At 48.8% G+C, this 27,936-nt stretch overlaps 1 protein-coding gene across 4 annotated transcripts in view; it reads right to left on the bottom strand.

Annotated features, from left to right (window-relative positions):
• Positions 1–27,936, bottom strand: part of DMXL2 (Dmx like 2) — a 2,950,233-nt gene that overhangs the window by 1,605,488 nt on the left and 1,316,809 nt on the right. For all 4 annotated transcript variants that reach the window (XR_011279824.1, XR_011279825.1, XM_069624807.1 and 1 more), the window contains exon 18: positions 6,007–7,701. Coding sequence is in view for 2 of the 4 variants with exons in the window: in XM_069624807.1 (XP_069480908.1) it covers positions 6,007–7,701 (1,695 nt within the window). In the remaining 2 variants the exon portion in view is untranslated. The remainder of the gene's footprint in view (positions 1–6,006; positions 7,702–27,936) is intronic.

Here is a 27,936-nt window from a genome sequence, read left to right as displayed (position 1 = left end):
AGCAACAAGGAAGATGCTCTGCTGTGACACCAGGTCAACAGACCAGTTAGACAAAAGATGAGGGGGCAGACTTTAAAAAAAATAGCGCAAATGAAAGGGGCGCAGAGAATACACCGCGTTATTTTTTATAAATGCGCATCACCTTAGTATCAAAGGATACATGTGCATTTCAGGAGAAGCTGGATAGGGGCGCACAGATGCACCGTCCACTCCCTTCGCATAACATTAGTATCTGAGCGCGCTCCCGATACTAATGTATGAAATGGTTGCTGGGACCGCATTTCACCGAGACAGCACGTTAAGAGGGCCGACTCGGTGAAGTGACAAAAAAAAAAAATGCCATTTCAATTCCCGTTTGAAAAGGCTATTGTGACAGTCATAGTTTAACAGGAGGCTGTTACACTTCAAAAACAAATAATGGCAGGGTCAGAAATGACCCTGCCATGACTTGAGCTTCCCCAGGAGCCTGGTATTAACGTCGGAGAGGATGACAATGTTTATACATTTTAAAGCGCATCCCGTTTCAGAATTCGGGATGCGCTTTAAAAAGCGCAGAAACGTTCACTGCTCGGCAAAAATGGGGTATTAAAGGGCATCTGAATTAGCACATCTAAGATGTGTCCATTACGTGCCCTTTGTGAATTGGATAGCCCCTTTCTTTTTGGCGCAAGGGGGAGATGTGCTAGACCCTGGTTTAAAAAGGTCCCCATAGAGAAACTATAGTTACTCTGTTAGTTACAGTCAGGGCTCTAATGTGGGACCAGGTGGTCAATTTTGACCACCATGTGTTTTTACGTGCTGTTTTGTGTGTAAAATGGTAATGTTTGTCAAGAAGTCAAAAAATGTTTGTTTTTACCTCTATCGTGACGACATGTGTGTGTAATCATGTTTAAATTTAAAAATATGTTTTACTAATGCTGGCATTTTTAATGAGCTGTACTTCAGTTTGCTCAGTTTCTCTCTGTAGTGTCCTCCATAATTCTTGGAGATAATTCAGTTGCTATCATTGCTGCTATCTCCGATCAATAGTTGAGATTTAGCACCACACTCTAATGAATGGTGAAAACATTTTGAATGGATTCATATTGTTCTGTAAATTATTCCTGGTGGGAAAATGTTCTTTGTTTTGTTTTCCTATATTCCTCAGACCAGCTCATATCCCTCTCCATGAAGATTTAAGAAAACTTTAAACAGCCAATCAGAAGAGAACAGAGCATGCAGGACAGCTGTTCCTCATTTCGCTTAAAGCGGCCTCTACTTGTCCCATCGCTTTTACAGGGTCACTGGGGTAGGGAGTGATGGGGGTGGGTTATCCCAAGGGTCTGTAACTGAAGGCCCCATCTTTAGGATACCTCTTATAAAGACAGTGTCAACCCTGGGTGCTCTGTGGCTGTCCCCTGCCATGATTAACAGGAAGGGGACTTTGTCACAAACACTCTACAATGCTACTCACTCTTTTAGCATAAATTGCAGTGAGCATAGCAAGTGGGAATCGCAGATATGTGGGCTACCAGCTGCAGCACAGTACCCTACAGTCAAGACATGTCAGGAACTGCATAATATATTTCAGCTTGCCATGCTTTGTTAGCTCCTTTGTCCCTTCATGGAGTTAGTGCTGCTTCATGTGCACACCGGAGCAGGGTGAAATTAAAGTCTGATACTCTGGTAAGGGAAGTGAGCTTCTTTACTAAGTTCCAGTGACAAGGTATATACATCAGGTAAGTCCAAGGCTATGTAAGTAGGAAGGTACACAGGAGACATCCACTGGCCTCCTCTCTGAAAGGCTACTTCACTCCAAATGACATTTATGGAGTTTACAAGGGCCCTGACACCACAACATTCCACAGGCATAACATGCCATTAAGCATTCTCTCAGGCAAGCATTCATGTAGGACCAAGGCAGGGAACACAAGATACAACACATCTCCCTCCTCAACAGAAACCAAGGTGAAGGTACGGAAAGAAGAGTGAGGGGAAAATACACGGTGTAATGCGACCAAAGTATGAAACCAACACACTCTGGCACCCCCACTCCAAACTCCAATCCGAATCCCACTCCCTCCATTCCAAATAACAAGGAGACAAGCTCCCACCTACCTTGTCCCTTGAACGACCTACAATGAAGTCAAACAACCATACAAAACACTCACAGCATGGGATGGGAGGCCTCCCAGGGTTTTCACTATCACCACAGCCAGTTCTGTCTCAGGGGCGGTATGTGGGAGTTAGAATGGCCCCAGTCACTGTCCTTTCTACATGGGCCTGCATGACTGAAAGGTGAAGGTCTCACGTGGGGTTCTTGATGTTCAGGGAGAAGCCCAGCTCATGGAAGTGTCAGGTGCGACACAGATGATTCAGATACCGTTCCAGAGAAACAGCACTGATCAACCAGCCATCAAGTTTAGATGTGAATCCCTTCCCTCCTTAGACTTGCTGCTACCACTGCCATAAGCTTGGAGAAGACGCTCAGGGCCGAGGTGAGCCCAAATGGCAGAACCCAAAACTGATAGAGAACCGCCTACTATGAACCTCAGGTACTTTCAGTGTTTTTGAGGTATTGGCACATGAAAGTAAGCATCCTAACGTCCAATGACACCAGCCAATCCTGGAGTCTTAGGGCCTGAAGGATCTGCGAAAGAGTTACCATCTTGAACTTGTCCTTCCTAAGGAACTTGTTCAAACATCTCAAGTCCAAGATGGGTTGCACTCCTCCACCCTTCTTGGGTATTAGGAAGTAGGGAGAGTTACAACCCTGGTTTCTCTCTGCAGCAAGTACCAATTGTATTGCACGTTTCTCCACAGGATGAGAATCTCCTGTTGGAGGAGCGGATCTGGAATCAAGGTTGATTTGGATTTTGGGGGGCAGCCAGGAGGTCTTCTTAGAAATGGAAGACCGGAACCGTCTGCTACGGTTTGTAGTACCCACACACCCGAAGTTATGCATCGCCAACTCGGGTGATAATATGAAAGTCTGCCTCCTACTAGACTTGTGGGTGAGGGAGTCATTTTGCTTTACCACCTGCAGATGAGGGTAACTCTGTGGGTGTTGAACATGGATTTCTTCCTCCTCTACGTCTAGGAGGGGCACTTCTTTGGCCCCTTTGTGAGAATTGACCTATTCCTCTAGAGACAGAGGAATAGAAACTAAAAGGCACGCCCTCTCCATCCTTGATTTTGAGCTTGTCTGATTGCCGCCCATAATAATTTTGCTGCAGCTCGAGACGCTAGCAGTTTTTCCAGGCTACTATCAGCCTTCTCACCCAACAGTTAAGTCCTGTCAAATGGCATGTCAAGCAAACGTGCCTGGACTTCTGCTGAAAATCCTGATTTTCTTAGCCAAGACATGCACCTAAGCACTGTACTGGCAGACATGGAGCTGCTTACTGAAGCCACCGTATCCAGGCTGGACTGGAAAGACTGCCTCATGGCATCTTTTCCATCCTGTATTAGGCTTAAGAAACGTTCTCTTTCATCTCCCTCCGGAATGTGTTATACTGCAGGAGCAGTTACACCCCAAAGGGTGTGAGTGTACTTTGCTAAGGCACTGGTAACATTAGCTGATTTTAATGCCATGCTCCTGGTACTAAATACTCTTTTTCCTTAAGAGTCAATTCTTAAGGGTAAGCAGCAGTTTTTGATTAAACTATTGCTGCTTGAACAACCAGGCTCTCTGATGTGGGGTGCCTGCTAAAAAAGGAGGGACCTCAGACAGTTCTATATTTCTTTGTTAACAATTTGTTAACTGGTTGAACAGTATTTGGTTTTAGCCAGTTTTCCATAACCCTTACTCTTAAGGCTGCATGAAATGGTAACACAGTCTCCCTAACTGGATCACCGTCTAAAGTATCAGTGAGGCCATCTGTCTCCATAGCAGCTGTGGGTTTGGACCACCCCAGACACTCAGCCACTTTACAAATTACAGCTCTATATGAGGGATCAGCCTGACCAGCCATCTCTGGGTTACCAAACTTTGTCTCTGGTGATGTTTCCCAGCTACTGGTCTAGCTTGGGTTTTCACCCTAAGTTACCAGGGAATTCCAGACATGGAACCCTTGCTCACTGTTCTTAGAGAGACACAGCACTGACGAGGCCCAACCAGGTCTGGGGTTGCTGTTGGTACTCTTGTTCAGAAGAGAATTGCCTGGCATTTCGGTGCTGGCCTGCCCTTGTGCAGGACAAAGACTGATATGTAGTGGACATTTCTGTCCTGTGAAAGGATGGTGCGCTAAAGACTCTGGTTGAGACTCAAACCCAGGATATAGGCCGGTAGAGAGGAACTCCCAGAACCCCCCCGTACTTATGCTTCTTTAAAGTTTCAACATGATTTTGCATGTTGGATTCTTCATAGATCAACTTTTCTGGAACAATTTGTGTCCCATATTCATACCCAAAAGGAGGCTGATCTTCTTCTTCCTCAAAGATTGATCCCATTTGCCCAATGAAATAAGTTTGAGCAATGGGTGTAAAACACTCAAGATCTATCAGCCATAGGTTTAACAGTCTTCAAGAGCACTGAATGCTTTGACTAATTTGAAGGCATTTAAGGCTGTGACGACTTCCTCGAAGCAGTCAGTGAATGAGCTGACAATTTAATATGCTTCGAAGACTGTGGATTGATTACATGCCTCGAAGGTTCAGGCGATGAACAGAACTGCTTCGATACCTTCGAAGAAGGCTTCTATACCTAAGATGAATGCTTCGAGGGGCCAGACATAGGCTCTGTCTTGTGTGTCGAGGAAGCCTCCTTTGACTTGTGTCGAGGAGTCTATCTGCCCGGCCCTTGAGGAGCGGGAGAAGGCAACACAAAATACTCCCTACTGGTCTTGTTAGACGCCGAGGGGTGGCTTCTTTCCTCAGACTCCTTCAGAGGGACATTCGGAGGAGCTTGACTCTGGAAAACTTGAAGCATTTTCCAACTGAAGTTTCCTTATTCCGCCAGAGTCGAGTTCTTTTTTTGAAGCAAATCTTTTTCAGGAGAGGAAGACGACAACAACTAGGATCTGTGACGTTGTTTTCTACTCTTCTTATGAGAAGAGGATGACGAGTATTGTGAACTAGACCTATAATGTCTATGGTTTTTAAGACACTTTCTAAAGGAGGCAACATCTCTCGATTCGGAGGATGATTTTCTTTCAGATGGGGTAACGGCCAGGGATTTGGCAGAGGGCTTACCTGCATCGAGTTTCCCCTTCCTTTCCCGCAAGGCCTTAACAGTCATGGATTGACATGAACCACAGTCGTACTTTGTGACCCGACCCCGAGCACCACAGACAGACCCGGTGAGGATCTGTGATCGGCATCTTGGCTCCACAGTCTGAACACTGCTTGAAGCCTGTCTTCGGTGTCAAGGACATATTCGAAGAATATGATAATGTAATCGAAATTCACCGAGGCGAGTAACTCCGAAGCATGCAGCAATGCTGAAAAAAGGGAACTCAGGTCACAGTCGGCACGCGTGCTTCAGACACCAGCGTCGACGTCATGAGGGACGCTACGGAGGCCATCGAGGACCAAGACTCAAGGCTACACGATGCTCGACTCTATGAAAAAAATAATCCAGAGCAACCTGTAAGCAGACTTGAATATCAAAGAAAAGGAATACATGGGAGAACACAATCCATTCGAATTCTTTCCATCATCCCAATCCAATACCATTAGAAGTACTTTCATTAAAACTCACAGGTAAGAGCTTGCATTTGAAGCCACAAAATCCCTAACCACCACCACCATTCAACATGTGGGATCATCAAGCAGCAGGCTCAGATCCAATATACTTTGCTGTCAGAAAAGAAGAAAATGAGGTTTGAGGTTAACCGCCAGGAAGAAGCAGCTGTCACAGCAGTAGAAATCATAGGATGTGCGCGACAGCTGATAAGTACTACACAAACTTGTTGAAGTCCCTTACCACTACTGTGCCCACAAAGATACTTTGGCATTCATATAGCTACATAAACACCTTAAGATTAAAACCTTTAATGGGAAAAATCATTAAAATCAGATTCTTACCTGAATAATGTTTATCTCTGCTTTCTCCAAGCTCTCTTCCTGTTGTAGCCACTGTGTCAGCCAAAGCTACAAGAAACATTTGCTCCAACCGAGTAAGACCTGGCAAACTGGAGTGCATAAGATGACTTGAAAGTAGACTAGCATGTTCTCGACCAAAGTAAGTAGGACCATATTGTGAAAGATTAATAACTTTTGATCTATTTTCCCTCTTTTCTGTTTCAAAACCAATGAAGTCATCAGTAGTTACACTCTGAACCTGAAAGAGGTCTGCATATTGATCATCTGATTTACTTTTCAAGTTATTTGCAGAGTATTGAACATTTTTCACAGACTCTTCGGATACTTTGTAAGTTGTATCTTGATCAGCAGAGAGCAATGCATACAGTGGAAGCGGAGGAATAGAATCTATTTCTGTATACTCTCTAGTGCCATCTCTTCCAGCTATAATCATGTCCTTTGCCGTGCTTCCACTAACACTAATGGTTCGGGAAAGATGACGTTTAGGTGCAGTTCCATCTCCAGCATCTGCATCTTTAACAATTGCAACTTCTCCAGCAATGCATTTCACTAAATGAGAAAGAATGGCTTTTGCCCTCCGAACCTTTCCAAGATCCATGAGTTCTAAAAGTTGAGTTGGATGGTACTGGGGAAGTGTTGGGGAAAGGCTATGGGCTGCTTCAAAGAGGCCACCATCCTGAATCCCAGCGGGAGTACCAAAAACATCATCGGCAGCCTTTGGTCCATCGCTTACACCACTTTTCTTTGCAACCAGTTTTGTATGAACAGATTCAGACAGAGATTTTCCAGTTATTTCTTGAAAAGAGGTGCCTTCGTTTTCACCATCTCCAAATTTAACTGCATGCTTCCACTGTGCATAAACATGCATTTCACAGTCCATTCCCACAACTAATATACCATCTCGTACCCAAGACAAAGAAACTGGCAAGGACGGTGTGCCATCTACAGAAGACACCAAGTCTATCACTCTCAAGAGAACCCATCTCGATTTTATACCTTGTTTTATACTTCCACCCAAAGGTAAAGTAATGACAGACATTCCTTCTTTGCTGTTATCTGTCACAATTCCTGAAAGTCTCCCATACATAAAAATATTTGCGCCTACCCCAACTGTAAGTATATGTGAGCCATCTTCTTTTGAAACCCAGTCCAAATGCACTAAATGTTTGATATTGGGCATTAAATGCCGATCCCTACTCAAAAAAATATCCGATTTATTGTAAACAAATAAATTACTGTCCACGCTGACGCGTGAGTCAAGAACACTCCCTATCTTGATTAAATCATCAAGATTAATGGTCTGCTCTAACACCCACTCCGATCCACCTGTCGACTCACATTCAAATATACAAACATGCATAGAAAATTCTTTGGAAATGCAGCCATTCTGTTGTTCGACTTGCTTGTAGGCTACAGCAAGACGCCCTGTGTAAGAACAACTGACTGCCACTGGCTTCCCCGTTACTTTCACTGCACTCTTGTTGTCGTTTTCATCTCCATCATCATTCATCAATGACCATTCCTTCCAGTCATACGTGTTATTCTCTCCTTCAATTTCCGCATGTGGGTCTTTGGTAACGCAGCACTTCCAGAATCGCACTCTGTTGTCGGAGCAGGCAATTACGACTAAATAAGGTGCAAGGCACACTGGATAAATTGAGGAAGAGCTCAGATGACCTGAAAAGAATAGAAACACAACATTACATTTACATACAAGTCACGTCCATTTATTACAATTCCATAAGGATTCACTAAGGTGCCACCTATAAGCCGAAACTATTGCAGTACAGATAGGGAGAAACGGCATATGAGGAGGAACACAAAGCTTCTGTTGTTTGGTTATTTACCCACCCATTTGCGGCAAATGGCCATGCTAATCCCTGTGGTCATTCCCACCGACTTTCTGCCCCTCCCTGCCCAAAACACACCCTCTTGGGATCTCTTTGAGCTAGCTTTAAAATGACTCACCATCAAATGCTCAAAGTGTTTGTCAGTGTTTTTTCAAAGCAGTCTTCTGAGAGTTCATGACTGTAAATACACTTCTGGTGTAATAAAAATGTTTCAAACAGGTCTGCCATCAGCCACTCGAGTTATAAACACTTTACATGTCCTTCACTTAAATCCTGTTAAAACAAACATTGGCAAAGCCAGCGGTTTTGGCTGGTCTATATTGGCCATTTTTCCAGCCACTGCTAGTAGAGTGGAGGTAGGCACACCTGCTACCATCAATAGCCAGTTAATACCACTACGGCAGTGCCTAGCAGATGTCTTTCCCGTGGCGTCACAAAAGCCAAAACCGTTGGCATTGCTAATGCTCGTTTCTCAGCGTTGTGAACTATTGCTTTCCTAACTTCAATAGAATTTCCATGGAGTCGCATTTGCTTTAAAAACAGTCCATTTCATGACGTTATTCTAAAAGTGGGTTTCAGATCATTTTTAAATTTAATTAAAATGCAAGTGGGTGAAGTGTTGTTTTTTTGTAGTTGTTTTAAATCTGCTAACACCTTTATATTGTATTCCGAATTTAAATAATGGAAAATTAAACGTTCGCATGTGTGGGATTTTCTGCCATTTTACGCCCTCCATCTGTTCATGTGTGTAACTTCAGCTCTTAAGAAATTCCAAAATCAGAGATTGCTGTAGTCTACTACTTGAGCTCTGTTGCTTTTTCACCCGTTCTGAAATGCCCAGTTGCTTGGGTGCACATTTTTGTATGCTCATGCTTACTTATTGCAGAGATCCGCATCCAATTTCAGGGTTAATGATTTTGGAGTATGAAAGTGAAACGTGGCCTTGTTTTATCCATGTTCTGATTGTTTTGAGGGAAATGATGTTTTTCCCAGTAGTGCAAGTCACATATTCAGATTAGGAAAAGATCTTCAAAGTGGCCATGATTAACAAGTTTAGCATTTAATTGTATTATAAACTCACCCCCAACAGTGATGCCCCAAGCTGTAATCCATCTCTGGATGCACACACCCTGCTCCCTCCAGAGATATTTGTCCTACATTTCTTTTTTCGTTTGTCTGCCCGTTTGAAAATTGGGGGTTCCCCCATTTTCCCCCTCTCCAGCCTTTAAAAAAAGATTTTCAAAAACCCCCTCCATTGTACCCTTTTAACCTCATCTGCACTTGCTCACTTTTTCATCGGCTTCCCGATGTACACACATTCCCTTTGAATTTTCGAATTGAATGTTCCAATTGGTGACGGCACATGCTTTTACCCTCCTTCTACAATCCGCGTATGCATTAACTAAGCCCTGTGAAATGACTCAGGGAAGCAATTGCACGATAACCTTCCTAAAGGCATACTCGTTATCGCCTATCTGGCAACGTTATCATACAAACATAACACAGACTATCATCACTGCGAATTCTATTACAAAGCATAAAAAACAACGAATTTCAATGAAAAAATTGATAGGGGGTTTGGGTTGGGGAAAAACATTAAAGTGCGGGGATATAGAGGGGGAAGGCTGCGGGAGTCTCCCCCGCATTTAATTTTATTGAAATTGATTGGTAAAAATTCGTTGTAGTTGGATTCACAGTAATGGATGTGATATTTTCACGTGGATCCACTGGCAACACCTTCATTGATTCTCTACTCTAACGAGAAACTATCATAGATCTTGACACAGCTAGTGTCAAAGAACAGTTTCACAAACCTTTTCCTGGACACAAATTAAAAGACAATAGCAATTGTTTTCATGGTATGCATTCCTGAATTACACAAGATCCACACAGAAAATCAGAAGTGTAAATTATGCATGTGAACGTGGTCCACGTGTTTGTGGAAAGTATGCCTCAAACACCTACATATACAGACCTAATTTGAGCTCACATTTAAAGTGGCCACTAGATGCCAGGACTTCATCACTGTTTTATGTTATCGGACTACTTTACGATAACAACCATGAACTGAGCTTTGTTAAATGTTCCTTATTTTCTTCCTTCTCTTTAGTTCTAGTTTCTTACTGAGGCATTAAGGGGCCTATCCCGAAAGCCCCTCCCAATCTTTTAGAGGCATTAGTGGAATATTCCACCAGTACAACCAAATATCAATGCTGGAGCCCAACTGCTACACCATAAAGGTGTACTCGGAGGTAACAATAGAAATGACAGGTCCTTCATACATAAAATCATAAGGGTTCACTGCTTACAGGTGATGCAAGGTGAACTTGATAAAGTCACAACCCCAGTGTACAAAACATGAATCCACGTAAGGAAGTTAAAGTTGGTGCATCCAGTCCCTGTTCAAAAACAATGTTCTATCTTCTGGCTGTTGGTCATGGCTGTCCGCATAGGCCCTGCGGCTGATCTTCATTATGGAAAGCTTCCAAATAATGTGCAACCATGGGAGCAGTGAGTGTTTCTCTGCATATACAACTTTAGAGTTTGATAATGCATGTCTATTAGTCTGAGTAGCTCATGTTATAAAAATTCATAATTTGACAACGGGAGCCGTTACGTTTGCACTGCCTCATAAATGTGTGTGTGCCTTCTTTGTAGGCACCACCGGGAAAGGCAACAAACAACGCAGGACAAACAAATCAAAACACAGGAATACTAACAAGATCGAAAGACCAATTTCGACAGAAGACAACCTAGTAGTCAATCTTACCAAGGAAGAACTACCAACCAATCTAGTCATGGTACTCAATAAAGGACTCACCTTCTGTCCAACACCAACACTGATCTATACTGTTTTTGCAGGAAACTGAAACTTAAATATTTTCAACATATGACAACTAAATCTAAAACTACCAGCATGGGGATTGTGTCAGAAATGTCTGTAACAGGTGTAGAAAATGTTGTCACTCTACTGAACCTACCAGAACAAGTGGACATCCACGCAACAGAAGAACAAGTTACTTTCTTACCTGGTAACGTTCTTTCGATGGGATGGTCCGACGACGTATTCCATATCTATGACATGTAATCACCACAGCTGTGCTGCTTCGGAACTTTTTTCGGCGTCTGCGTCCTGCGTTGATGCGCCGTCGTCGAGGACCTCCTCCGACGTCCGACGTCATCCGATGTGTTAAGTAGGACGCACGACGCCCGTAGCCTCAGTTGTAGTTTTTTCCCCCAGAACGTGTGACATAAGTCAACTGCCAGTCAGACACAAAGCCTTGCGGAACGTAAGCTGCAATCGCAAAAGAAATTCTGCAGCGGGGAAGGCAGGGCGGGAGCGATATGGAATACGTCGTCGGACCATCCCATCGAAAGAACGTTACCAGGTAAGAAAGTAACTTGTTCTTCGAGGGGATTGGGTCCTCCGACGTATTCCATATCTATGACAGACTCCCAAAGCAGTACCAGAGCAAGGAGGAGGGAAAGAATTTAGAATCAAAATTTAGAATAGCCAATCAAATAGCAGAGCAAAGGACCGCCTTGCCAAAGGCCAGATCCTGCCCTCGGATGGAATCGAGGGAATAGTGACGTACAAATGTATGTACTGAAGCCCAGGTGGCTGCATCACAGATGTTGCGAATAGGAACACCCCTCTGCAGGGCAGTAGATGCAGCCACACCCCTGGTAGAATGGGCCCGCAAGCCAGCCGGTGGGTCCTTACCCGCCAAACGGTAACACTCCGAGATGACTAAAATAATCCAGCGAGACAAAGTCTGTTTCGTCACAGCTTGCCCCAAACGCTTCCCAGCGTAACCAATAAAGAGTGGATCGTCCACTCTGACCCGGGACATGCGTGAAACAGAAAAGCTTAAAGCTCTCCTAGGATCAAGCCTATGGAGCCTCTCCTCTTCCTTACCAGGATCCGGAGGAGGATAGAATGCCGGAAGAACAACCTTCTGGGCCAAATGAAATTCCGTCACTACCTTCGGAAGAAAAGAAGGACGAACACGAAGGACAACCCTGTCCTTGTGAAATACAGTGAAGGGAGGCTTAACTGAAAGTGCCTGTAACTCACTCACTCTGCGAGCGGAAGTAACCGCAACTAGAAACACAGTTTTCAGAGTTAACAGCCTCAAAGGGCAAGAATGTAAAGGCTCAAACGGAGCACCCATAAGAAACCTAAGAACAAGGTTTAAATCCCAACCGGGCACCAGGAAAGGTGACGGAGGGAACACATTAGTGAGCCCTTTCAGAAACTGTGAAATTAAAGGGATTTTAAAGTAAGAAAACTCTTCAGACGAGCGCTTAAAGATGGACAGCGCCGCCAGGTAACCTTTAATGGTACCCACTTGCAAGCCCCTGTGGGCCAAAGAAAGTAAAAAGGACAGAACCATGGGGATGTCACATGCAAAAGGATCCACATTCTGAACTCTGCACCAGTCGCAGAACTTACGCCAACGGCAACGGTACAGAGACTTTGTTGCTGGCCTTCGGGCCGAAAGCAACACCTCCATCACGTCTTCAGGGAGGTCCCAATCCTTATACCTCAACCTCTCAGAAGCCAAGCGTGAAGGTTGAGGGATCTGACCTCTGGATGGAGAAACCGACCCCCCTCCCGTGAGAGCAGATCGTCTCGGTAGGGAAGACGACGTGGAGGGCAGATGGACAAGTCGAGAAGGTCCGGGTACCACGTCCTCCGAGCCCACGCCAGAGCAATGAGGATCATCCGGGAACCGAACTTCCGTAACCTCCGCAGCACTTGCGGGATGACGGGGACTGGAGGAAACGCGTACAGCAGCGGGAATGACCATTCCACCACGAACGCGTCTCCTAAGGCTCCTTTTGGAGGAAATTCCCGCGACCAAAACCTTTCGCACTTCCGGTTGACACTGGAGGCGAAGAGATCCACTTGAGGGGTCCCCCAAAGGGCGAAGATCTCCAGGAGAATCTCCTGAGCCAACTCCCACTCGTGAGAGATCGCGCACTGCCTGCTCAGAGTGTCCGCCGTCACGTTTTCGTCTCCGGCCAGATGAACTGCCGAGATCGAAACTTCCTGCTGGATGGCCCAGAACTCGACCTGCATCGCCTCCCTGCACAGAGGAAGTGACCCTGCCCCCCCCTTTTTGTTGAGGTAGTGCATGGCCACTGTGTTGTCCGTCAGGATCAGGACATTCTTCCCTCGCACAGTCGGCAGAAAAGCCTTCAGGGCTAGCCTGACGGCCCTCAGCTCCAACAGATTGATGTGGAGTCTGGACTCCGACGGAGACCAACGACCGCTGACTGTCAGCCCGTTGGCATGAGCTCCCCATCCCGTGAGGGATGCATCCGTCACGATCGTCACCTCTGGCCAGGGAAGCCAAAATGGAGCCCCCTTCATCAAGTTGCCTTCGACGGCCCACCACAGAAGGTCCCGGGCGACCGAGGACGGCACCTGAATCGAGTCCGACATCCTGCCGGAGGACTGCGACCATTGCGTCTTGAGTGCCCACTGCAAAGATCTCATCCGCAGGCGAGCCTCTGGCACCAGAAGAATGCAGGATGCCATGAGGCCGAGCAACCTCAAGAACTCGAACGCTGGGAGCGTCTGGGCATGCTGAAACTTGTGCACCATCTGCTGAATGTGAAGAGCCCTCACCTGGGGAGGAAAACACTGCCCCAGGGAAGTGTCGAGCACTGCTCCGATGTACTGGAGCCGCTGTGTTGGCGTCAAATGGGACTTCTTTAAATTGAGGGAGAAGCCCAGCCTGTGAAGGGAGTGACAGGTGACCGATAGATGATCCAGGACTTGCTCGGGAGAGCTCCCCCTGATCAACCAATCCTCCAGGTAGGGGTAGACGTGAATCCACCCTTGCCTGAGATGCGCTGCCACCACCACCATGAGCTTGGTGAAAACCCTCGGGGCGGAGGTCAATCCGAACGGCAGGACCCGAAACTGAAAGTGCGAGTCGCCAACCGCGAACCTCAGGTACTTCTTGTGCTTGGGATGGATCGGCACATGGAAGTAAGCATCCTTGAGGTTGAGTGACACCAACCAGTCCTGAAGCTGAAGGGCCTGGAGGACTTGAGAGAGAGTAACCATCTTGAACTTGTCCTTCCTGAGGAGTTTGTTCAAACCGCGCAAGTCCATGATGGGTCTCAATCCCCCGTCTTTCTTGGAAATCAAAAAATAAGGGGAATACCATCCCTTGTTCCTCTCCGCTACAGGCACCAGTTCTATGGCGCCTTTCTCCAGCAGGGCTTGAATTTCCTGCGCAAGGAGCGGATCCGGACACCGCAAAGAGAGGTTCCCCGGTGAATTGTCGTGAGGCCTGTGCCGAAAGGGAAGACAGTAGCCGTGGGTTATGATCTCCAGAACCCACACATCTGAAGTAATGGCTTGCCACTCTACAAGATGCTGCGCCAGCCTTCCCCCAACAGGCGAACCATGGGACATGGCCTCATGACTGAGTGGGAGCGGCTGCGGCGTTACCTGAGGGCAAAGAGGCAACTGCCCGAGCAGCCTTGGCACCACGGGTACCCTGTCGTCCACCTCTGGTACCCCTGCGTTGGCCTCTTTGACTGCCAGCTCCTCTCGCTTTACTGAAGGACGAGTAATAGCGAAAGGAACCACCCTTCCACTGCTGTCCCCTAGGACGAAAAGGCGGAGGTTGGCGAACTGCAGCGCCCAACGACTTCGCTGCAGCTTTTGAGGTCTGCAACCTCTCAAGGCTCTCGTCAGCCTTGCTGCCAAAAAGGTGTTCACCGTCAAAGGGCATGTTGAGGAGCCGGGACTGCACATCCGGAGCAAACCGCGACTTCCGCAACCACGCAAACCTGCGTATCACGGTGCTCGCCGCCATGGACCTACTGACGCATTCAGCTAAGTCCAAACCCGACTGAATGGACTCACACATGGCATCCTTACCATCCTGGACCATAGCAAGGAAACCATCCCGTTCGTCCCCTTCGGGAATATGTTCAGCCGCTAACGCAACACAGTTCCACAGAGTGTGCGTGATACGAGACAAGGCACAAATGGAGTTGGCCGCCTGAAGCGCCATACCACCAGAAGAAAACACTTTCCTCACCCAGCCATCAAAACGTTTGTCGTCCCTATCAGGAGGGATGGTAGGGCACGACGCCTGCTTTGCCGGGGCCGTGGCCGCCTGCACCACCAAACTCTCCGGAGTGGGGTGCCTGGTCAAGCAGCAGGGGTCGCTACTGGCTGGACGGTATTTTCGCGACAAGGATCTGCCCTCCGCCGGGAGACTCTCTGGAGCAGTCCAAGCCGCCGCCACCCTTCTCTGTAAAGCCATATGGAACGGCAGTACCGGGTCAGTTGGGGGACCAACATCAAGGATGTCCGTCAGATCATCCTGCACAAACTCCCTTGGGGGAGCAGACCATCCCAAGTACTCAGAAACCCTAGCCATAAGGCGCCGGTACGAGGAATCGGCATGAGAGCCAGGCTCAGGCCTACAAAACTCCACCTCCGGAGAGGTGTCCAGTCCACTGGCATCATGCAGTGACTGTCTCAACTCGTCAAACTGACTATGGCCCGAGACAATTTCATCTGGAACCTGACTAGGAACCAGGCCATCAGAACCCTCATCCGCCTCTGAAATATAGTCCAGGTGGCGAAAAGAAGGCACCCTAGAGTGCTTGCTCTTAACCAGAGCCTTCCTAGGGGGTTCACCCGTGCCACGGGGTACCTCCGACACGAAAGGCATTGATGGCGTCGAGCGAATCGGTGCCAGCGTCGAGAGAACCGGCATCGGCGATGAGAGAATCGGCGTCGACGTCGAGGAAATCGGCGTCGACGTCAAGATGCAGCGCCTCCAGAATCGGCGGCGTCGACACAGCCCTCGAGGCCGGAGCCCCGAGCGTGTCCCTCGACGACCTGAGCGTCGACGGCATCGACGACTTCCTCGGAGCCGGAGCCTCAAGAAAGCCAGTCGACGCCATCGACGCCACAGACGTCGATGCCGTCTTCGAAGACCTCACTGGTGCACACGGTCTCGAACGCGTCGAGGACCGGGACCTGGAACGGGTACGTCGAGAACGAGTCCCCTTGTCCGAACGGGACCTCTCCCGTGACTCGTGCCGACCACTCTTGCGAGCGGCGTCTCTCGACCTCACACGACCGACCCCACTCGGGGGCGCGGACGGCTGAGTACCCTGCGACTCAAGAATCGCCAGCATCTTCTTCCCGAAGGAAGCCCATTCCTCCGGCGTCGCACGGCTGGTGGGGTAAGCAACGTGCCGGGCACAGTCCTGCGAAGAGGACCTGGAAGACGACCGGTGTCGGCGCTTCCGAGAATGCCTCGAAGAGGCTGAGGAGTGGCGAGACCGACTCCTGGAAGGAGACCCACGAGACTTCACCCCTCGAATCATCCGTCGAAAGCCCCGCAGACTTCGACTTCCGGGGCTTGGACACCCGACCTACCGACAACTTCTTCTTACGTTCGCATAAGGCTTTGGACGTGAGCGACTGGCAGTCGATACAGTCATCCGTGTCGTGGGCCTCCCCGAGGCACCAGAGGCAGGCGTCGTGCGAGTCCGTCACCGACATCTTGGACCCACACTCCCCGCACTTCTTGAAACCCGGACGCGGGGTCGAAGACGAAGTAGAAGACATCTTCACACAAAGGATTTTCACAAAACGAACAGGTTCGAAGAACCGAGAAGAACAGAACTCCAAAGAGTCGAGGCGTTGAACCGAGAAACACGAAGCAACACGTTCGCGGAAAAAACGGAACTGAGGCTACGGGCGTCGTGCGTCCTACTTATCACATCGGATGACGTCGGAGGAGGTCCTCGACGACGGCGCATCGACGTCATCGACGCAGGACGCAGAAAAAAGTTTCCGAAGCAGCACAGCTGTGGTGATTACATGTCATAGATATGGAATACGTCGGAGGACCCAATCCCCTCGAAACATATGCTCAAGAACAAGACATTGTTTTGGGACTCTCGCAAGAATCAAAGCTCAAACCAAGATTCAGGTTCACATCAATATTGGGAACCGACACCACGGTCGATCTATTCTACAAGGCATGCCAACATGATCTTAGGAAATTATACCTAAAAGGAAAACCACCTAAAATTAAACAAAATCTCAGTCCAACAAAACACAAAGCATTAATTCAACTTAAACAAAACTTTGATATCACTGTAAAAATCGCAGACAAAGGAGGCAACATTGTCCTGCTAAAGACAGAAGATTATGTGAAAATAGCAATGCAGCAATTGAACAATAATGTATGCTACCGGAAACTAAGCAAAAACCCTCTCAAACTACTACAGCAAGATTGGCAATTTATGAGTTCACATTGGCAAAATCAAGGTCTCCTAACGGAGGAAGAACACCTCTACATGAGTATATCACACCCTACACTACCGACAATTTATTTTGTACCCAAGATACAGAAAGCATTTCTTGATCTACCACAATGTAGACCGATAATCAACAGCATTGGTTCACTTACAGAGAGGATATCTGAGTATATCGACTTTCATCTGCAACCATTGGCAGCAGGCCTAACGTCTTACATCAAAGACACTACCTACATGATACAACAATTAGAAAACATCTTTTGGGACTGGCCAATATGGGGCGCACGGATGAGAACTGCCTCTGTGTAAGCTCTGTTGCTGTAGCCCCTTGAGACGGTTTGAGCCCCCGTCTCGCGCCCCCCGTGTTATGGGCTGAGGCATAGCTGGCTGAACGCCCCCCCCCCCCAGCACGCAGGAGAAAACCCAGCTGAAAACGGCCGAGGGAAGCCGGAGAAATCGTCTCACAAACAAACACCCTCCAGGGCGCGAAAAGACAATTGTAAAGTGTGTATCCAACGCTGAGGTCCGGCGGTGATTCTCCGGAGACAGCAGCACCCTACCCGTGTTTCCTGTGATAAGCCCTCCTCACCTTGCCCCTTGGCCACCTGGGGCGGCAGCGCCATATGCGGGGAGGAGGAGCGGAGACCACGAAAAGGGCCCCCCGCACCGCGTCTGGACCGAGTGCCGTCTGGGCCTTGAAGACAGTGATTGGAAGTGAGATCCCCCTCCCCATACTTGCTGATCACTGTGCTCCCCGAAGCGCCCGCAGCGCCTCCCTCGTGAGGTCCGTTGCCTTTGGGGGCCGGCGGGCCGCCGCCGATTGAGGGGGGCGGGGGACCTGAGGTGCCTCCACACGTGGAGCCCCCCAGAGAAAAGTGCACGCCGGGGCCCCCACCCGCGGAGTGACCTGGCTCCCTTTACAAATAGGTTCAACATCCTCCATTCCCACGGGATGAATTGACAGTGACACACGGGCCTAACTACGCCCACCAATGCTCGACGGCACCCTAATGAATCTGGCCGATCCCCAGCTATAACATCACAGCGCCCCATTCCGATCTTGCTGTGGCTTCCCTGGGCTGAACGCTGGGGGAAATATGTATGCTCTATCTCTGAGGAAAGCCTAAGGACCCTCTATATGCTGGATTTAATAAACACTGCACTGCTATAAAAGGTGAACGTGGAGTCCCTCTTAAGACTTTATAGTGACACTGTCTCAGAACGTCCTAGATCCTCCACATATACCCTGGAGCATTGTTACCCACCCCAACCCAACAGCCAAACAAATCTCATCCCCCATGGTGCTTGGGGTCCACGGTCACTCAGGAGAACCTACGAGTTACAAAGAACAACGAGTCCACCACACTTAATGAAGAGGATTCTGTCCTTCCAGGCCATTCTTTCCCATAAGACATATCCCCTGATAAACCAATCTCTCACTGGATCATAATTGTGATCTGAACGTGCGGATCAACCTTGTACTTGCCGGTACATGCAGCTCTGAAGAGGGTAGGGCTCCCAATCCAGGGGCGTGTGCCTCCTCTAATCCAAGATCCACCTTATGAATCTGAAAGATAAACTGGCCAGATATGCTTACGCTCCATCCGCACCGACCGAACATATGGCCACCATGTCAACGGAAACTGCTGAAGCAGGAGCGGCCGCTACGAAGGGCGACATTGCCGCAATATTGAGTGAGATAAAAAACATGGGTTCCAGCCTAGATGGCAAAATTGACAAGATCACCCAGAGAATGGACAGTTTTGGAGAGAGGCTAGAGGGTGTCGAGAACAATCAGGCCTCAATCGATACCCTTGAGACCCAAATGGACATGAGGATATGAAACATCGAAAAGAGGGAAGCGGAAATACGCCTGAAGATGGACGACTTAGAAAACAGAGAAAGAGGGAATAACCTACGTTTTTTTTGGAATTCCGGAACGTGAGGGTGAAAGCGAAGAGGACCTCAAAGGCATGATTCACGACATCATCAAAATCTTAACGGCAGACGAAGGCATTGATGAGCCCTAAACCGAGCAAATACACAGAGCGGGTGGTCCACCGGGAGGCCCGCGATCGGTCCTCGCGAAATTCCACCGGTACTAAGAAAGAACAAGGATCCTAGAGAAGGCGAGATCTGGAAGCCTGCTCACAATGGGAGGTACCCAAATCACTATATTTCAGGACCTATCCTGCCTCACTCTGGCACTAAGACGCCTCTGCGGCCCCTTGACGAAGTGGCTTAAAGAACAGGGCACGCGTTATAGGTGGGGATACCCCTTTTCACTTAGCTTTGAGGACGGAACCAGGAAAATTGTCCTTCGATCCGAGGAAGAAATTAAGGAATGTATTTCAGACATCCTGGGGACCAGCCCAGGTGAGGGTGAAGGTGGCAAAACTGAGCAGCCTGAAAGGCAATGGGAACTTCAGGGCCCTAGGAGAAAAAGAGTGAAAGGCTCAAGGAAATATAGACGCCCAAACAACACGCCTGACAGCGGAAAATGAAAATGAGTCCCAAGCACCTTACGATTCAACACATTGAAATCCACGGTTGCGATACTGGGCTCTGACCCCAATAGAGATTGAGAATTTGGGACACAGTCGACATGGGGTCCTCAGGCCTCGGAGCTCCTCCCTGACATAAGGGGGGAAACAAAAGTGAGAAGAAATGGCCAAAAGAACGCACGTAACGTTACATTTTTACATGTTTATGATTCTTATAATATGCGATGTTGCGGGGGCAGAGGAGGACAAAAAGGGGGCTCACCCTTATGTTAGGATGGTATACTTGATTGGGGCCGTGAGGAAACGGTCCCCACTGATGGTCCGACGCTGGACTGAACATTCTCACCAAGTCCGAGCCGGACGCGGTCTAAGGATGCAAATGTTAAATCCTCAGTTCCTGGGTTCACCGGGACATTATAGTTGGGGGGAGGGGGTGGGGATAGGGAACGGAAACTTGGAACAAGCATCATCTGAACTAATTTGTAACACCAAAGAGACAGTGGAACTGGGAGAGTTTATAATTGTCTGGCTGCTGCAAATGAGTTTCTTCCCAAACATAACCAGTGATGGCTTTATCTGAAACGCTCAAAGAAAGGGACTCGGACGGCCACCAGGGGGCGCACGGACGATGAGCACCGCCGTGTGAGCTCCGCACCCTCGGGTCCCAAAAGCGCTTTGAGCCCCCGCTTTTGACCCACCCGTGGAGAAGTAACTGCTGCTCAGGCCACCCGAAGTGGCCCCCCACCCGCTGAGCGAAGTCTGGGTGAAAAACGGACTTCCCATCCCGGAGTAAAGTCCATCCGACAGCAAGGCCCCTCTCTGCCGCGCACGCAGCAGCCGGAAAGCGGGACGTGACTACGCGCCACATCGAGGAACCCGGCTCCCTCCACGAGCCGACTGCGAACGACGCAGGCCCTGCTGCGAACCCTCGGCGGCCGCAGCCCTTCCACCTGTCCCGCGTCGCCTGCGAGGCGAGCGACCTTCTGGGGCGGGAGAGTGTGGCCGCACTACCCGCGTATCTAACCGAGCAACTCCGGGCCATGAGCGAAAGGAAACTGTGGAGAGGGTAAGTGACCTCCCCCCCCTTGAAGCACGCAGCGGCACTTCGCCTGGCCAGGGGTCCTCCCTAGCCCGCCCCGGCACTCTCCTCATCAAGGGCCTGGGGCCGAAGATGGCGTTTGGGGTGCAGACGAGAACCGCCCACCGTAACCAGGCCACTGCGATAGGCGGCACGCGGCCTCAAGAGAGCCCCCACATCAAGGCCAGACACGCGGGCCGCTGTATATATCGAACGCGGCCTGCGCCCAGCTGCTCCGTAGGACAAGCGCAGTGCCCTGGGAGACTTAGACGCCACAGCCAGCCACGGAAATCGGGGCGAGACACTTGTGCCCGAAGTGAGGACAGTACAGGGGGTTGGGCCCCCATCTATTGGGCGTGTGCCCTCCTCTGCACAACCACCAATCTTTTGCCCCTTCCGGGGCCTGAACCTCAATTTAAAAGCTACTGGTCAGGAGATCTCCCCCACGCCATCTTGCCTGGGCCTACACCCGAGACCTTGCCAACAGCGGAGAACCCCACCCATTGGAAAGGTGCCCCCACACTGAGAGCTGGGCCCCCGCTTGCTGCGGGGCGTGTGCCCTTCTCAGAGCCAACGTCTATAACGAGGCCTGCCTCCACTGGACCTCAACACGGTTAAACGGGTGCCCCCCCAATGAACCAAGGAGCAGCACGCACCCTGCCCTCCTCAACTGCCCAGACTCCTCTTCCAGAGGGCAACCGCCAACCTTGAACCATATTCTGTCGGGTGGCTGTGGAACCAGGGACAAGCCCCGATTTCCACCCTTTGACTGTACCCTTGTTGGGATCTCCTGCCCAAACACCGCCAAACCCAACGTATGAATGCCAAGGAGAGACTGGCGGCATACCAGTTCTCACCTTCGCAACACGGCTACTGCGCACCCGGAGTCGCCACTATGTCAACACCGGGCCCCGAGGCAGCCTCCACCAAAGCGGACGTCGCCGATATCCTCAACGAAATGCGGAGTATGCGAGCTGACATCGGCCGCAAGATCGATAAAATAACTCAAAGAATGGACAAGATGGAGGACAGGTTTGAGGAAGTTGAGCACAACCAGACCTCGCTGAACACCCTGGAGACCCAGATGGACGTGCGACTCGCCGGACTCAAAGCTAGGGAAGAGGAATTTCGCCTAAAAATCGATGACTTTGAAAATGGGGAACGGCGCAATAACATACTCATCTTCGGAATTCCGGAGAATGAAGGCGAGACCGAGTCAGACCTGAAAAGAACATTGCATAACATAATGAAGTCGCTTTTCAATGATGACTCAATTGATGAGCCCAAAATTGAACGTGTGCACAGGGCTGGGGGAAAACCAGGAGGCCCAGGATCGGTGCTTGTCCGATTCCATTATTACGCAGACAAGGCCAGGGTCCTGGACAAGGCCAGAAACACTCCACAAGTCGCATTGGGCCCGGTACATGTCTCCATATATCAAGACCTATCTTCCCTCACACTAGCAATGCGGAGAAAGTGCCAACCACTCACCAAAATGCTGAAAGAAAAAGGGGTCCGATACCGTTGGGGTTATCCCTTCTCGCTCTCCTTTGAATGGGAAAGTAATGCCATCAAACTAGTCTCAGAAAAGGATATTAGGTGCTGCATATTTGACCTACTGGGTACCCAAGAGCAGGAACCGTCACAGAGCAGAAACAGGCCGGAGGCAAAGGAATGGCACTCCAAAGGTCCACGGAGAAAGAAGATGCAGGGCGCCAGGAAATATAGACGGATGAACGCCTCCCCGGACACTGAACATTGAACCCACTTTGTTCTTTTACCGGTTTCTCTTTTCACGCGTGCACCTGACGACCGACATTAGGCTAACTAGAGACCCTGGAGAACGTCGGATGAACACCCATTGGGTAGCAACGGGGGAGGGTGGAATCGTTGTCCTCACACCACCTCACCTGATGCGGAAGAGGTGCTCACAAAGCAACCTGGGATGAGTGTACACTAAGATGATGTGACTCGATGCGCTTAAGTGGACCCTAAAGAAGATGGAGGAAGCAGAGGTCTGTGTGAGGCCCGAGAAAGGGTAGCACGTAGGAGGTGGTGTGAAACAATATGAAAATGAAGGGGGGCCCTTACAAAGTTTTACCGGGGGCCGAATATCGGGCGCAAATGACTGGGATCCTATTGTTGAAATGCAGTTCAGTACGTTAACATGTTTACATATGCAGGGGGGAGTTGGGGGCTCATGGTTATGTTTTATAATTATGTGGTTGGGACCGTTTGAGGTGCGGTTCCCGTTGGTGGACCGAAGATGATTGGGTGAACATAACCCAGCCGGATCGGACGCCGTATGGTTTAGGGGGGGGGGTGGGCTAATGCGACTGGAAAGGTCAGGTGGAACGGATGAATACGAAAATGAGAAGAAGAGAAAGGCACACTTATTACTATTGAAGGTTGAGCGACAAAGATGGTCAGCGGCCCCCATAAGGCCACATAGAAACCGGCATACTTGTGTAGGAATAGGCATATGGCACGCGCTTAGAGCAGAGACATTGAGGCAGGCGCACTTATGGGGCTACCTCACATATTGCAATGGCAGCAACATCTAGACATCACAAGCTATGCATATGCACACTCAATGTAAAAGGCTTGAATTCCCCCACTAAACGCTTGCTGGTATCGAGGGAATTTAAGAGGTCGAACATTGATATTATGTTCTTACAAGAGACAAAATATCAGAAGGGTAGCGAGAAGGGGATCCCCAGTGGTCTGGTGGGGCATACATATTGGAGTTCGGGTGTCCTCAAGAAAGCCGGGGTGGGGATCCTGGTCCGGAAGAATCTCCACATGAAGATCCTAAATTCCGGGTCTGACACGGAGGGTAGGGCCATGTTAATAGTGGGATCCATTCAGAACACAGTCGTGACCCTTGCCACAATTTATGCACCCAATCAAGGCCAAAAAAGATTCCTCCTTAAAACGACCGAATGGCTGTTTAATAAATCGCAAGGTCATACTATTCTTGGGGGCGACTTCAACACATGTATGAACAGTGCCATGGATAGGCAAAACCGCACACAATGTCTCCCAACCTCCCCGGTCGCAGGAACATGCAGAAATTAAAACGATGCTTGCCCTGTACGGCCTCTCGGACAGTTGGCGTCACTTACATCCAATGGACAAAGGATTTACCTTTCGATCCACCCCTCATGACACGCTCACAAGAATAGACTATCTGTTCCTCTCGGAAGACCTGATGAGAATACTCCACACCGCAGACATACATCCCATTGCATGGTCTGACCATGACATGGTTATGGCGGAACTAGACTGGGATGGCCTTGCCCATCGCAACACTAATTGAAGGTGCAACGAAACGTTGTGGTCGGATGCGGTTTTCAGGGAGGAATTGGAAAATGAAATCAAACAATTCTTCATGACCAATGATACGGGAGAAGTCGCGAAAGTGAATGTCTGGGAATCTATCAGCATCTTTATCATTCAAATGAAATTCAAAAATATGAGACAATGATGCTTTATCTTGATTAGGTACTCATTACTCTTTTGCACCTAGCACTTTATTCCATTGGCAGTAATTTCCTGTTCTATAGCATCCTTATCATTCGAATGAAATTCAAAAACATGAAGATAGTGATGCTTTACCTTGATTAATACTGGGGCATGAATTGTGGTAATTAAATTGTGACTGAATGGTTTCTTGTATTAGATTGGTACAAATATTTTATACCAATATTAATTCATCTATTTTATTGTTATACTGTTTACATATTATGCAATTTTATAATGTTTTGCGATGATTATTAAAATATGAAAATATGAATTTGCTATGATTGAGCCACTATTCTTTTCCACCTCTATTCCTATAATTGGGTACTTAAAATTAATATAGTACTCCTCCATGTGAACTCTTCCCCTTCGGGGGTTTTTTTGGGAAGCGGCAAAGGCCACGTGGCGTGGGATCCTAATCAGGGAGGGGGCGAGGAAAAAGAGGGAACACACCTTGCTGGAGGCTAACGTTAGAAAGAAATTAGGTGAAGCAGAGAGTCTAGCCCAGACATCTCCTCAACGTAGAGCTACACACCTTGCGGAAGCTAAGACATTACGGGAGGAGCTAAAAGCCCTTGAGATGAACAAGGTGACCCAGACCTTACAATACCTGAAACAAAAGTACTATGAAAAAGGAGACAAGGCCGATGCCCTTCTTGCGGCAAGGCTCTGTGCGCAAAGGGCAGAAAGATGGGTAGACGTGATAGAGAGGACAGATGGCACTCTCGTGGATACAACAGAATCCTCCCCAGAGGGCATACGAGAGGCATTTGCCTTCTTTTATGAAGATTTATATACCTGTCACCCTCCTCCCCCACCGGGGAGTGTAGATGCCTATCTCAAAGAGGCAGATCTCCCGGCGCTAACACGCCCGGAGGCGGAAGCTCTTGACACTCCGGTCACTAAGGAGGAGGTGGCTGATGCCATTAAACGTCTCAAGTCAGGAAAGGCGCCCGGGGACGATGGCTTCACACCTGGCTTCTACAAGACGTTCACTGCGTTCCTTACCCCCTTCCTGGTGATTCTATTCAACCACATCTTCGAAACAGGGCAGGCACCCCCGTCCTTTGCTCAGGCCCTTCTAAAGGTCATCCCAAAAGAAGCCAGAGACCCCAAATACTGTGGGTCATATCGCCCCATATCACTCCTTAACATCGATGCCAAGATATATGCAAGAGTGATAGCGGGCAGATTAGAAACGCATTTGCCGAAATTAATACACACGGACCAGGTCGGCTTTGTTGCGGGGAGGCAGGGAGCTGACACGATGAGGAAGACATTACACTTGATACACGCGGCACAGGGGAGGAATGACGACCCCACCATCCTGTCGCTTGATGCCGAAAAGGCCTTCGACAGAGTCGATTGGGAGTTCCTAGTAAGAGTTCTAGTGTGGATAGGTCTTGGCCCCAAACTATGCCGTGCCATTAAGGCAATATATTCAGCTCCCCGGACCTCTGCGGCGGTGAACGGTGGCTACTCAAGGTGGTTCCCATTAGAGAGAGGCACCAGGCAAGGCTGCCCATTATCTGCTATACTGTTTGTGTTGTCTCTCGAACCACTGGCACAGAAGCTTAGACTTGATAAAAGGGTGGGAGGAATTACAGCAGGGGATCAGGAATACAAGCTAGGCCTATATGCTGATGATATCCTCCTGCATACAACGAACCCCCTGAGCTCGATACCTACGGCCATGGAAATAATTGGCGAATATGGTCAATTGGCGGGCCTGAAAATCAACACAGAGAAATCGGTCCTCCTCCCACTAGACAAGAGTAGGGACTCAGAGGTTGAGCGTTTTACACCCCTGGGGATGGAGGTTAGTCTCACTACAATGCGATATCTGGGCATCAATGTGACTCGTAACCTGGGTGACCTGTTTGAAGCCAACTTCCCCCCGATGCTAAGCACAATACAAAAAGACATTGAACGGTGGACAAGGCTCACCATCTCGTGGATGGGCAGACTGAACACCATTAAAATGGTAATCCTACCAAAGTTACTTTACCTATTTCAGATGCTCCCCATACAACTCCCCAGGGACTTCTTTATAACCACCAAAAAGTCCTACATACCTTCCTATGGCAAAACAAAAAACCCAGGGTCCCTGCTGCCTTACTTCACCTCCCGAAAGACCAGGGCGGGGTGGGTCTCCCAGACATAGAGCTGTACTATAGAGCAGCGCAACTGCGAGTACTAATCCCACACGTCAGACAACAAAAAGACCCCCAATGGATAGGCTTAGACAACTACTATCTCCGTCCTTTTATTGTGGGGGAATGGTTATGGGTACCTGGGCCCCAATTACGAAATAGCATCAAAAACCACCCCATCCTCAGGAACATATGGGCCATATGGAAACCAAACAAAGGAATGAAAGGAGTCACAACATGGCCCTCCCCCCTGGCGCATTTGTGGGCCCCGGGCATTCGAGATGACATTTCCGATCCAGGCAGTTTTGAAACATGGTACAAGGCAGGGCTTGAAAGGGCAGGCCAATTACGGAGGAATAACGCCTTCATCACTATCCAAGAGCTGGAAGAAGCTCTCGGCATAGGTTGGCTCTCAGTTTTCCAATACCTAAGACTAAAAGGTGTTATGACCCGGGAGGTATGGAGGGAGGCCCTACAGAGAGACCTCACACTGTTCAAATAAATTCTAGACACATACATAGGCTCCAAGGGACTCATCAGTGCAATGTATGCAGCACTAGTTGGAGTCAACACAACCCCCTCAATCGCTCTGAAACAAAAGTGGGAAAAAGACCTTGGGAGACATCTCACCCCAGAACATGGCTCAAGATCAGTAGAAGGACCTTGAAAACCTCTATCTCCTGCCAGTACAAATTGCACGGGATCAAGCTTTTGTATAGGTGGCAGTATGACCCACTCCGACTAGCCAGGATGTATCAGGATGTGAGTCCTTTCTGCTGGCGGGGCTGTGGCCAGAAAGCGGACTACTGGCACATGTGGTGGGGATGTAGGGCGGTCCAGGCATATTGGGACGAAGAACTCAGTTGGATGAAAGAGGTTGAAGGAGAGGAAAGGGAGAAGCACCCACTCTTGATCCTATTTGGTTTGGTCGAAACAGAAGAACAAACAACCAAATTGCCCATAATGACGCATGGGCTCTTGCTTGCTGCGAGGGCCTGCCTTACAACTGTGTGGAAAAGAATTAATTTACCAACTAAAGCTGAGTGGATCAACGTCTCCCGTAATATTTTCAACATGGACAAGCTAACAGCAGCCATTCATGGTGACCGCACTTCCATTGACAACGAATGGTCCGAGTTCCGAGCCAAGTATATCGCACAAAGTTGAGTGTGCAACATGATATAGCCAAAGCGCCACTGCAATGATCTGCCTACTGCTCTAATGTTAATTTTAAAATGTCTTATGCAAATGCCACTGTTCCAAAAATTCTTTTGCCTATGAACTCCTTCGCCGGACTGTAAAAATTACCTTAGACCAACTGTCGCTTCAAGGGCTGCAGGGTGGGGGGAGGGAGAGAGGGGGTCAAGTTGTGGTTAGTCGTTAAATATGTGCAAATGTAAAGCAGTTGAGTTATTCTGTATTCTTTGTAATGAAAACTGCATTCTTTAGTTTTGAAAAACAATAAAACCAGTTTACAAAAAAAAAAA

Source organism: Ambystoma mexicanum, chromosome 11, assembly GCF_040938575.1.
Source record: "Ambystoma mexicanum isolate Mex_15411 chromosome 11, UKY_AmexF1_1, whole genome shotgun sequence".
In the NCBI taxonomy this organism is placed as follows: Eukaryota; Metazoa; Chordata; class Amphibia; order Caudata; family Ambystomatidae; genus Ambystoma; species Ambystoma mexicanum.
This window is presented reverse-complemented; position numbering and strand designations above follow the sequence as displayed.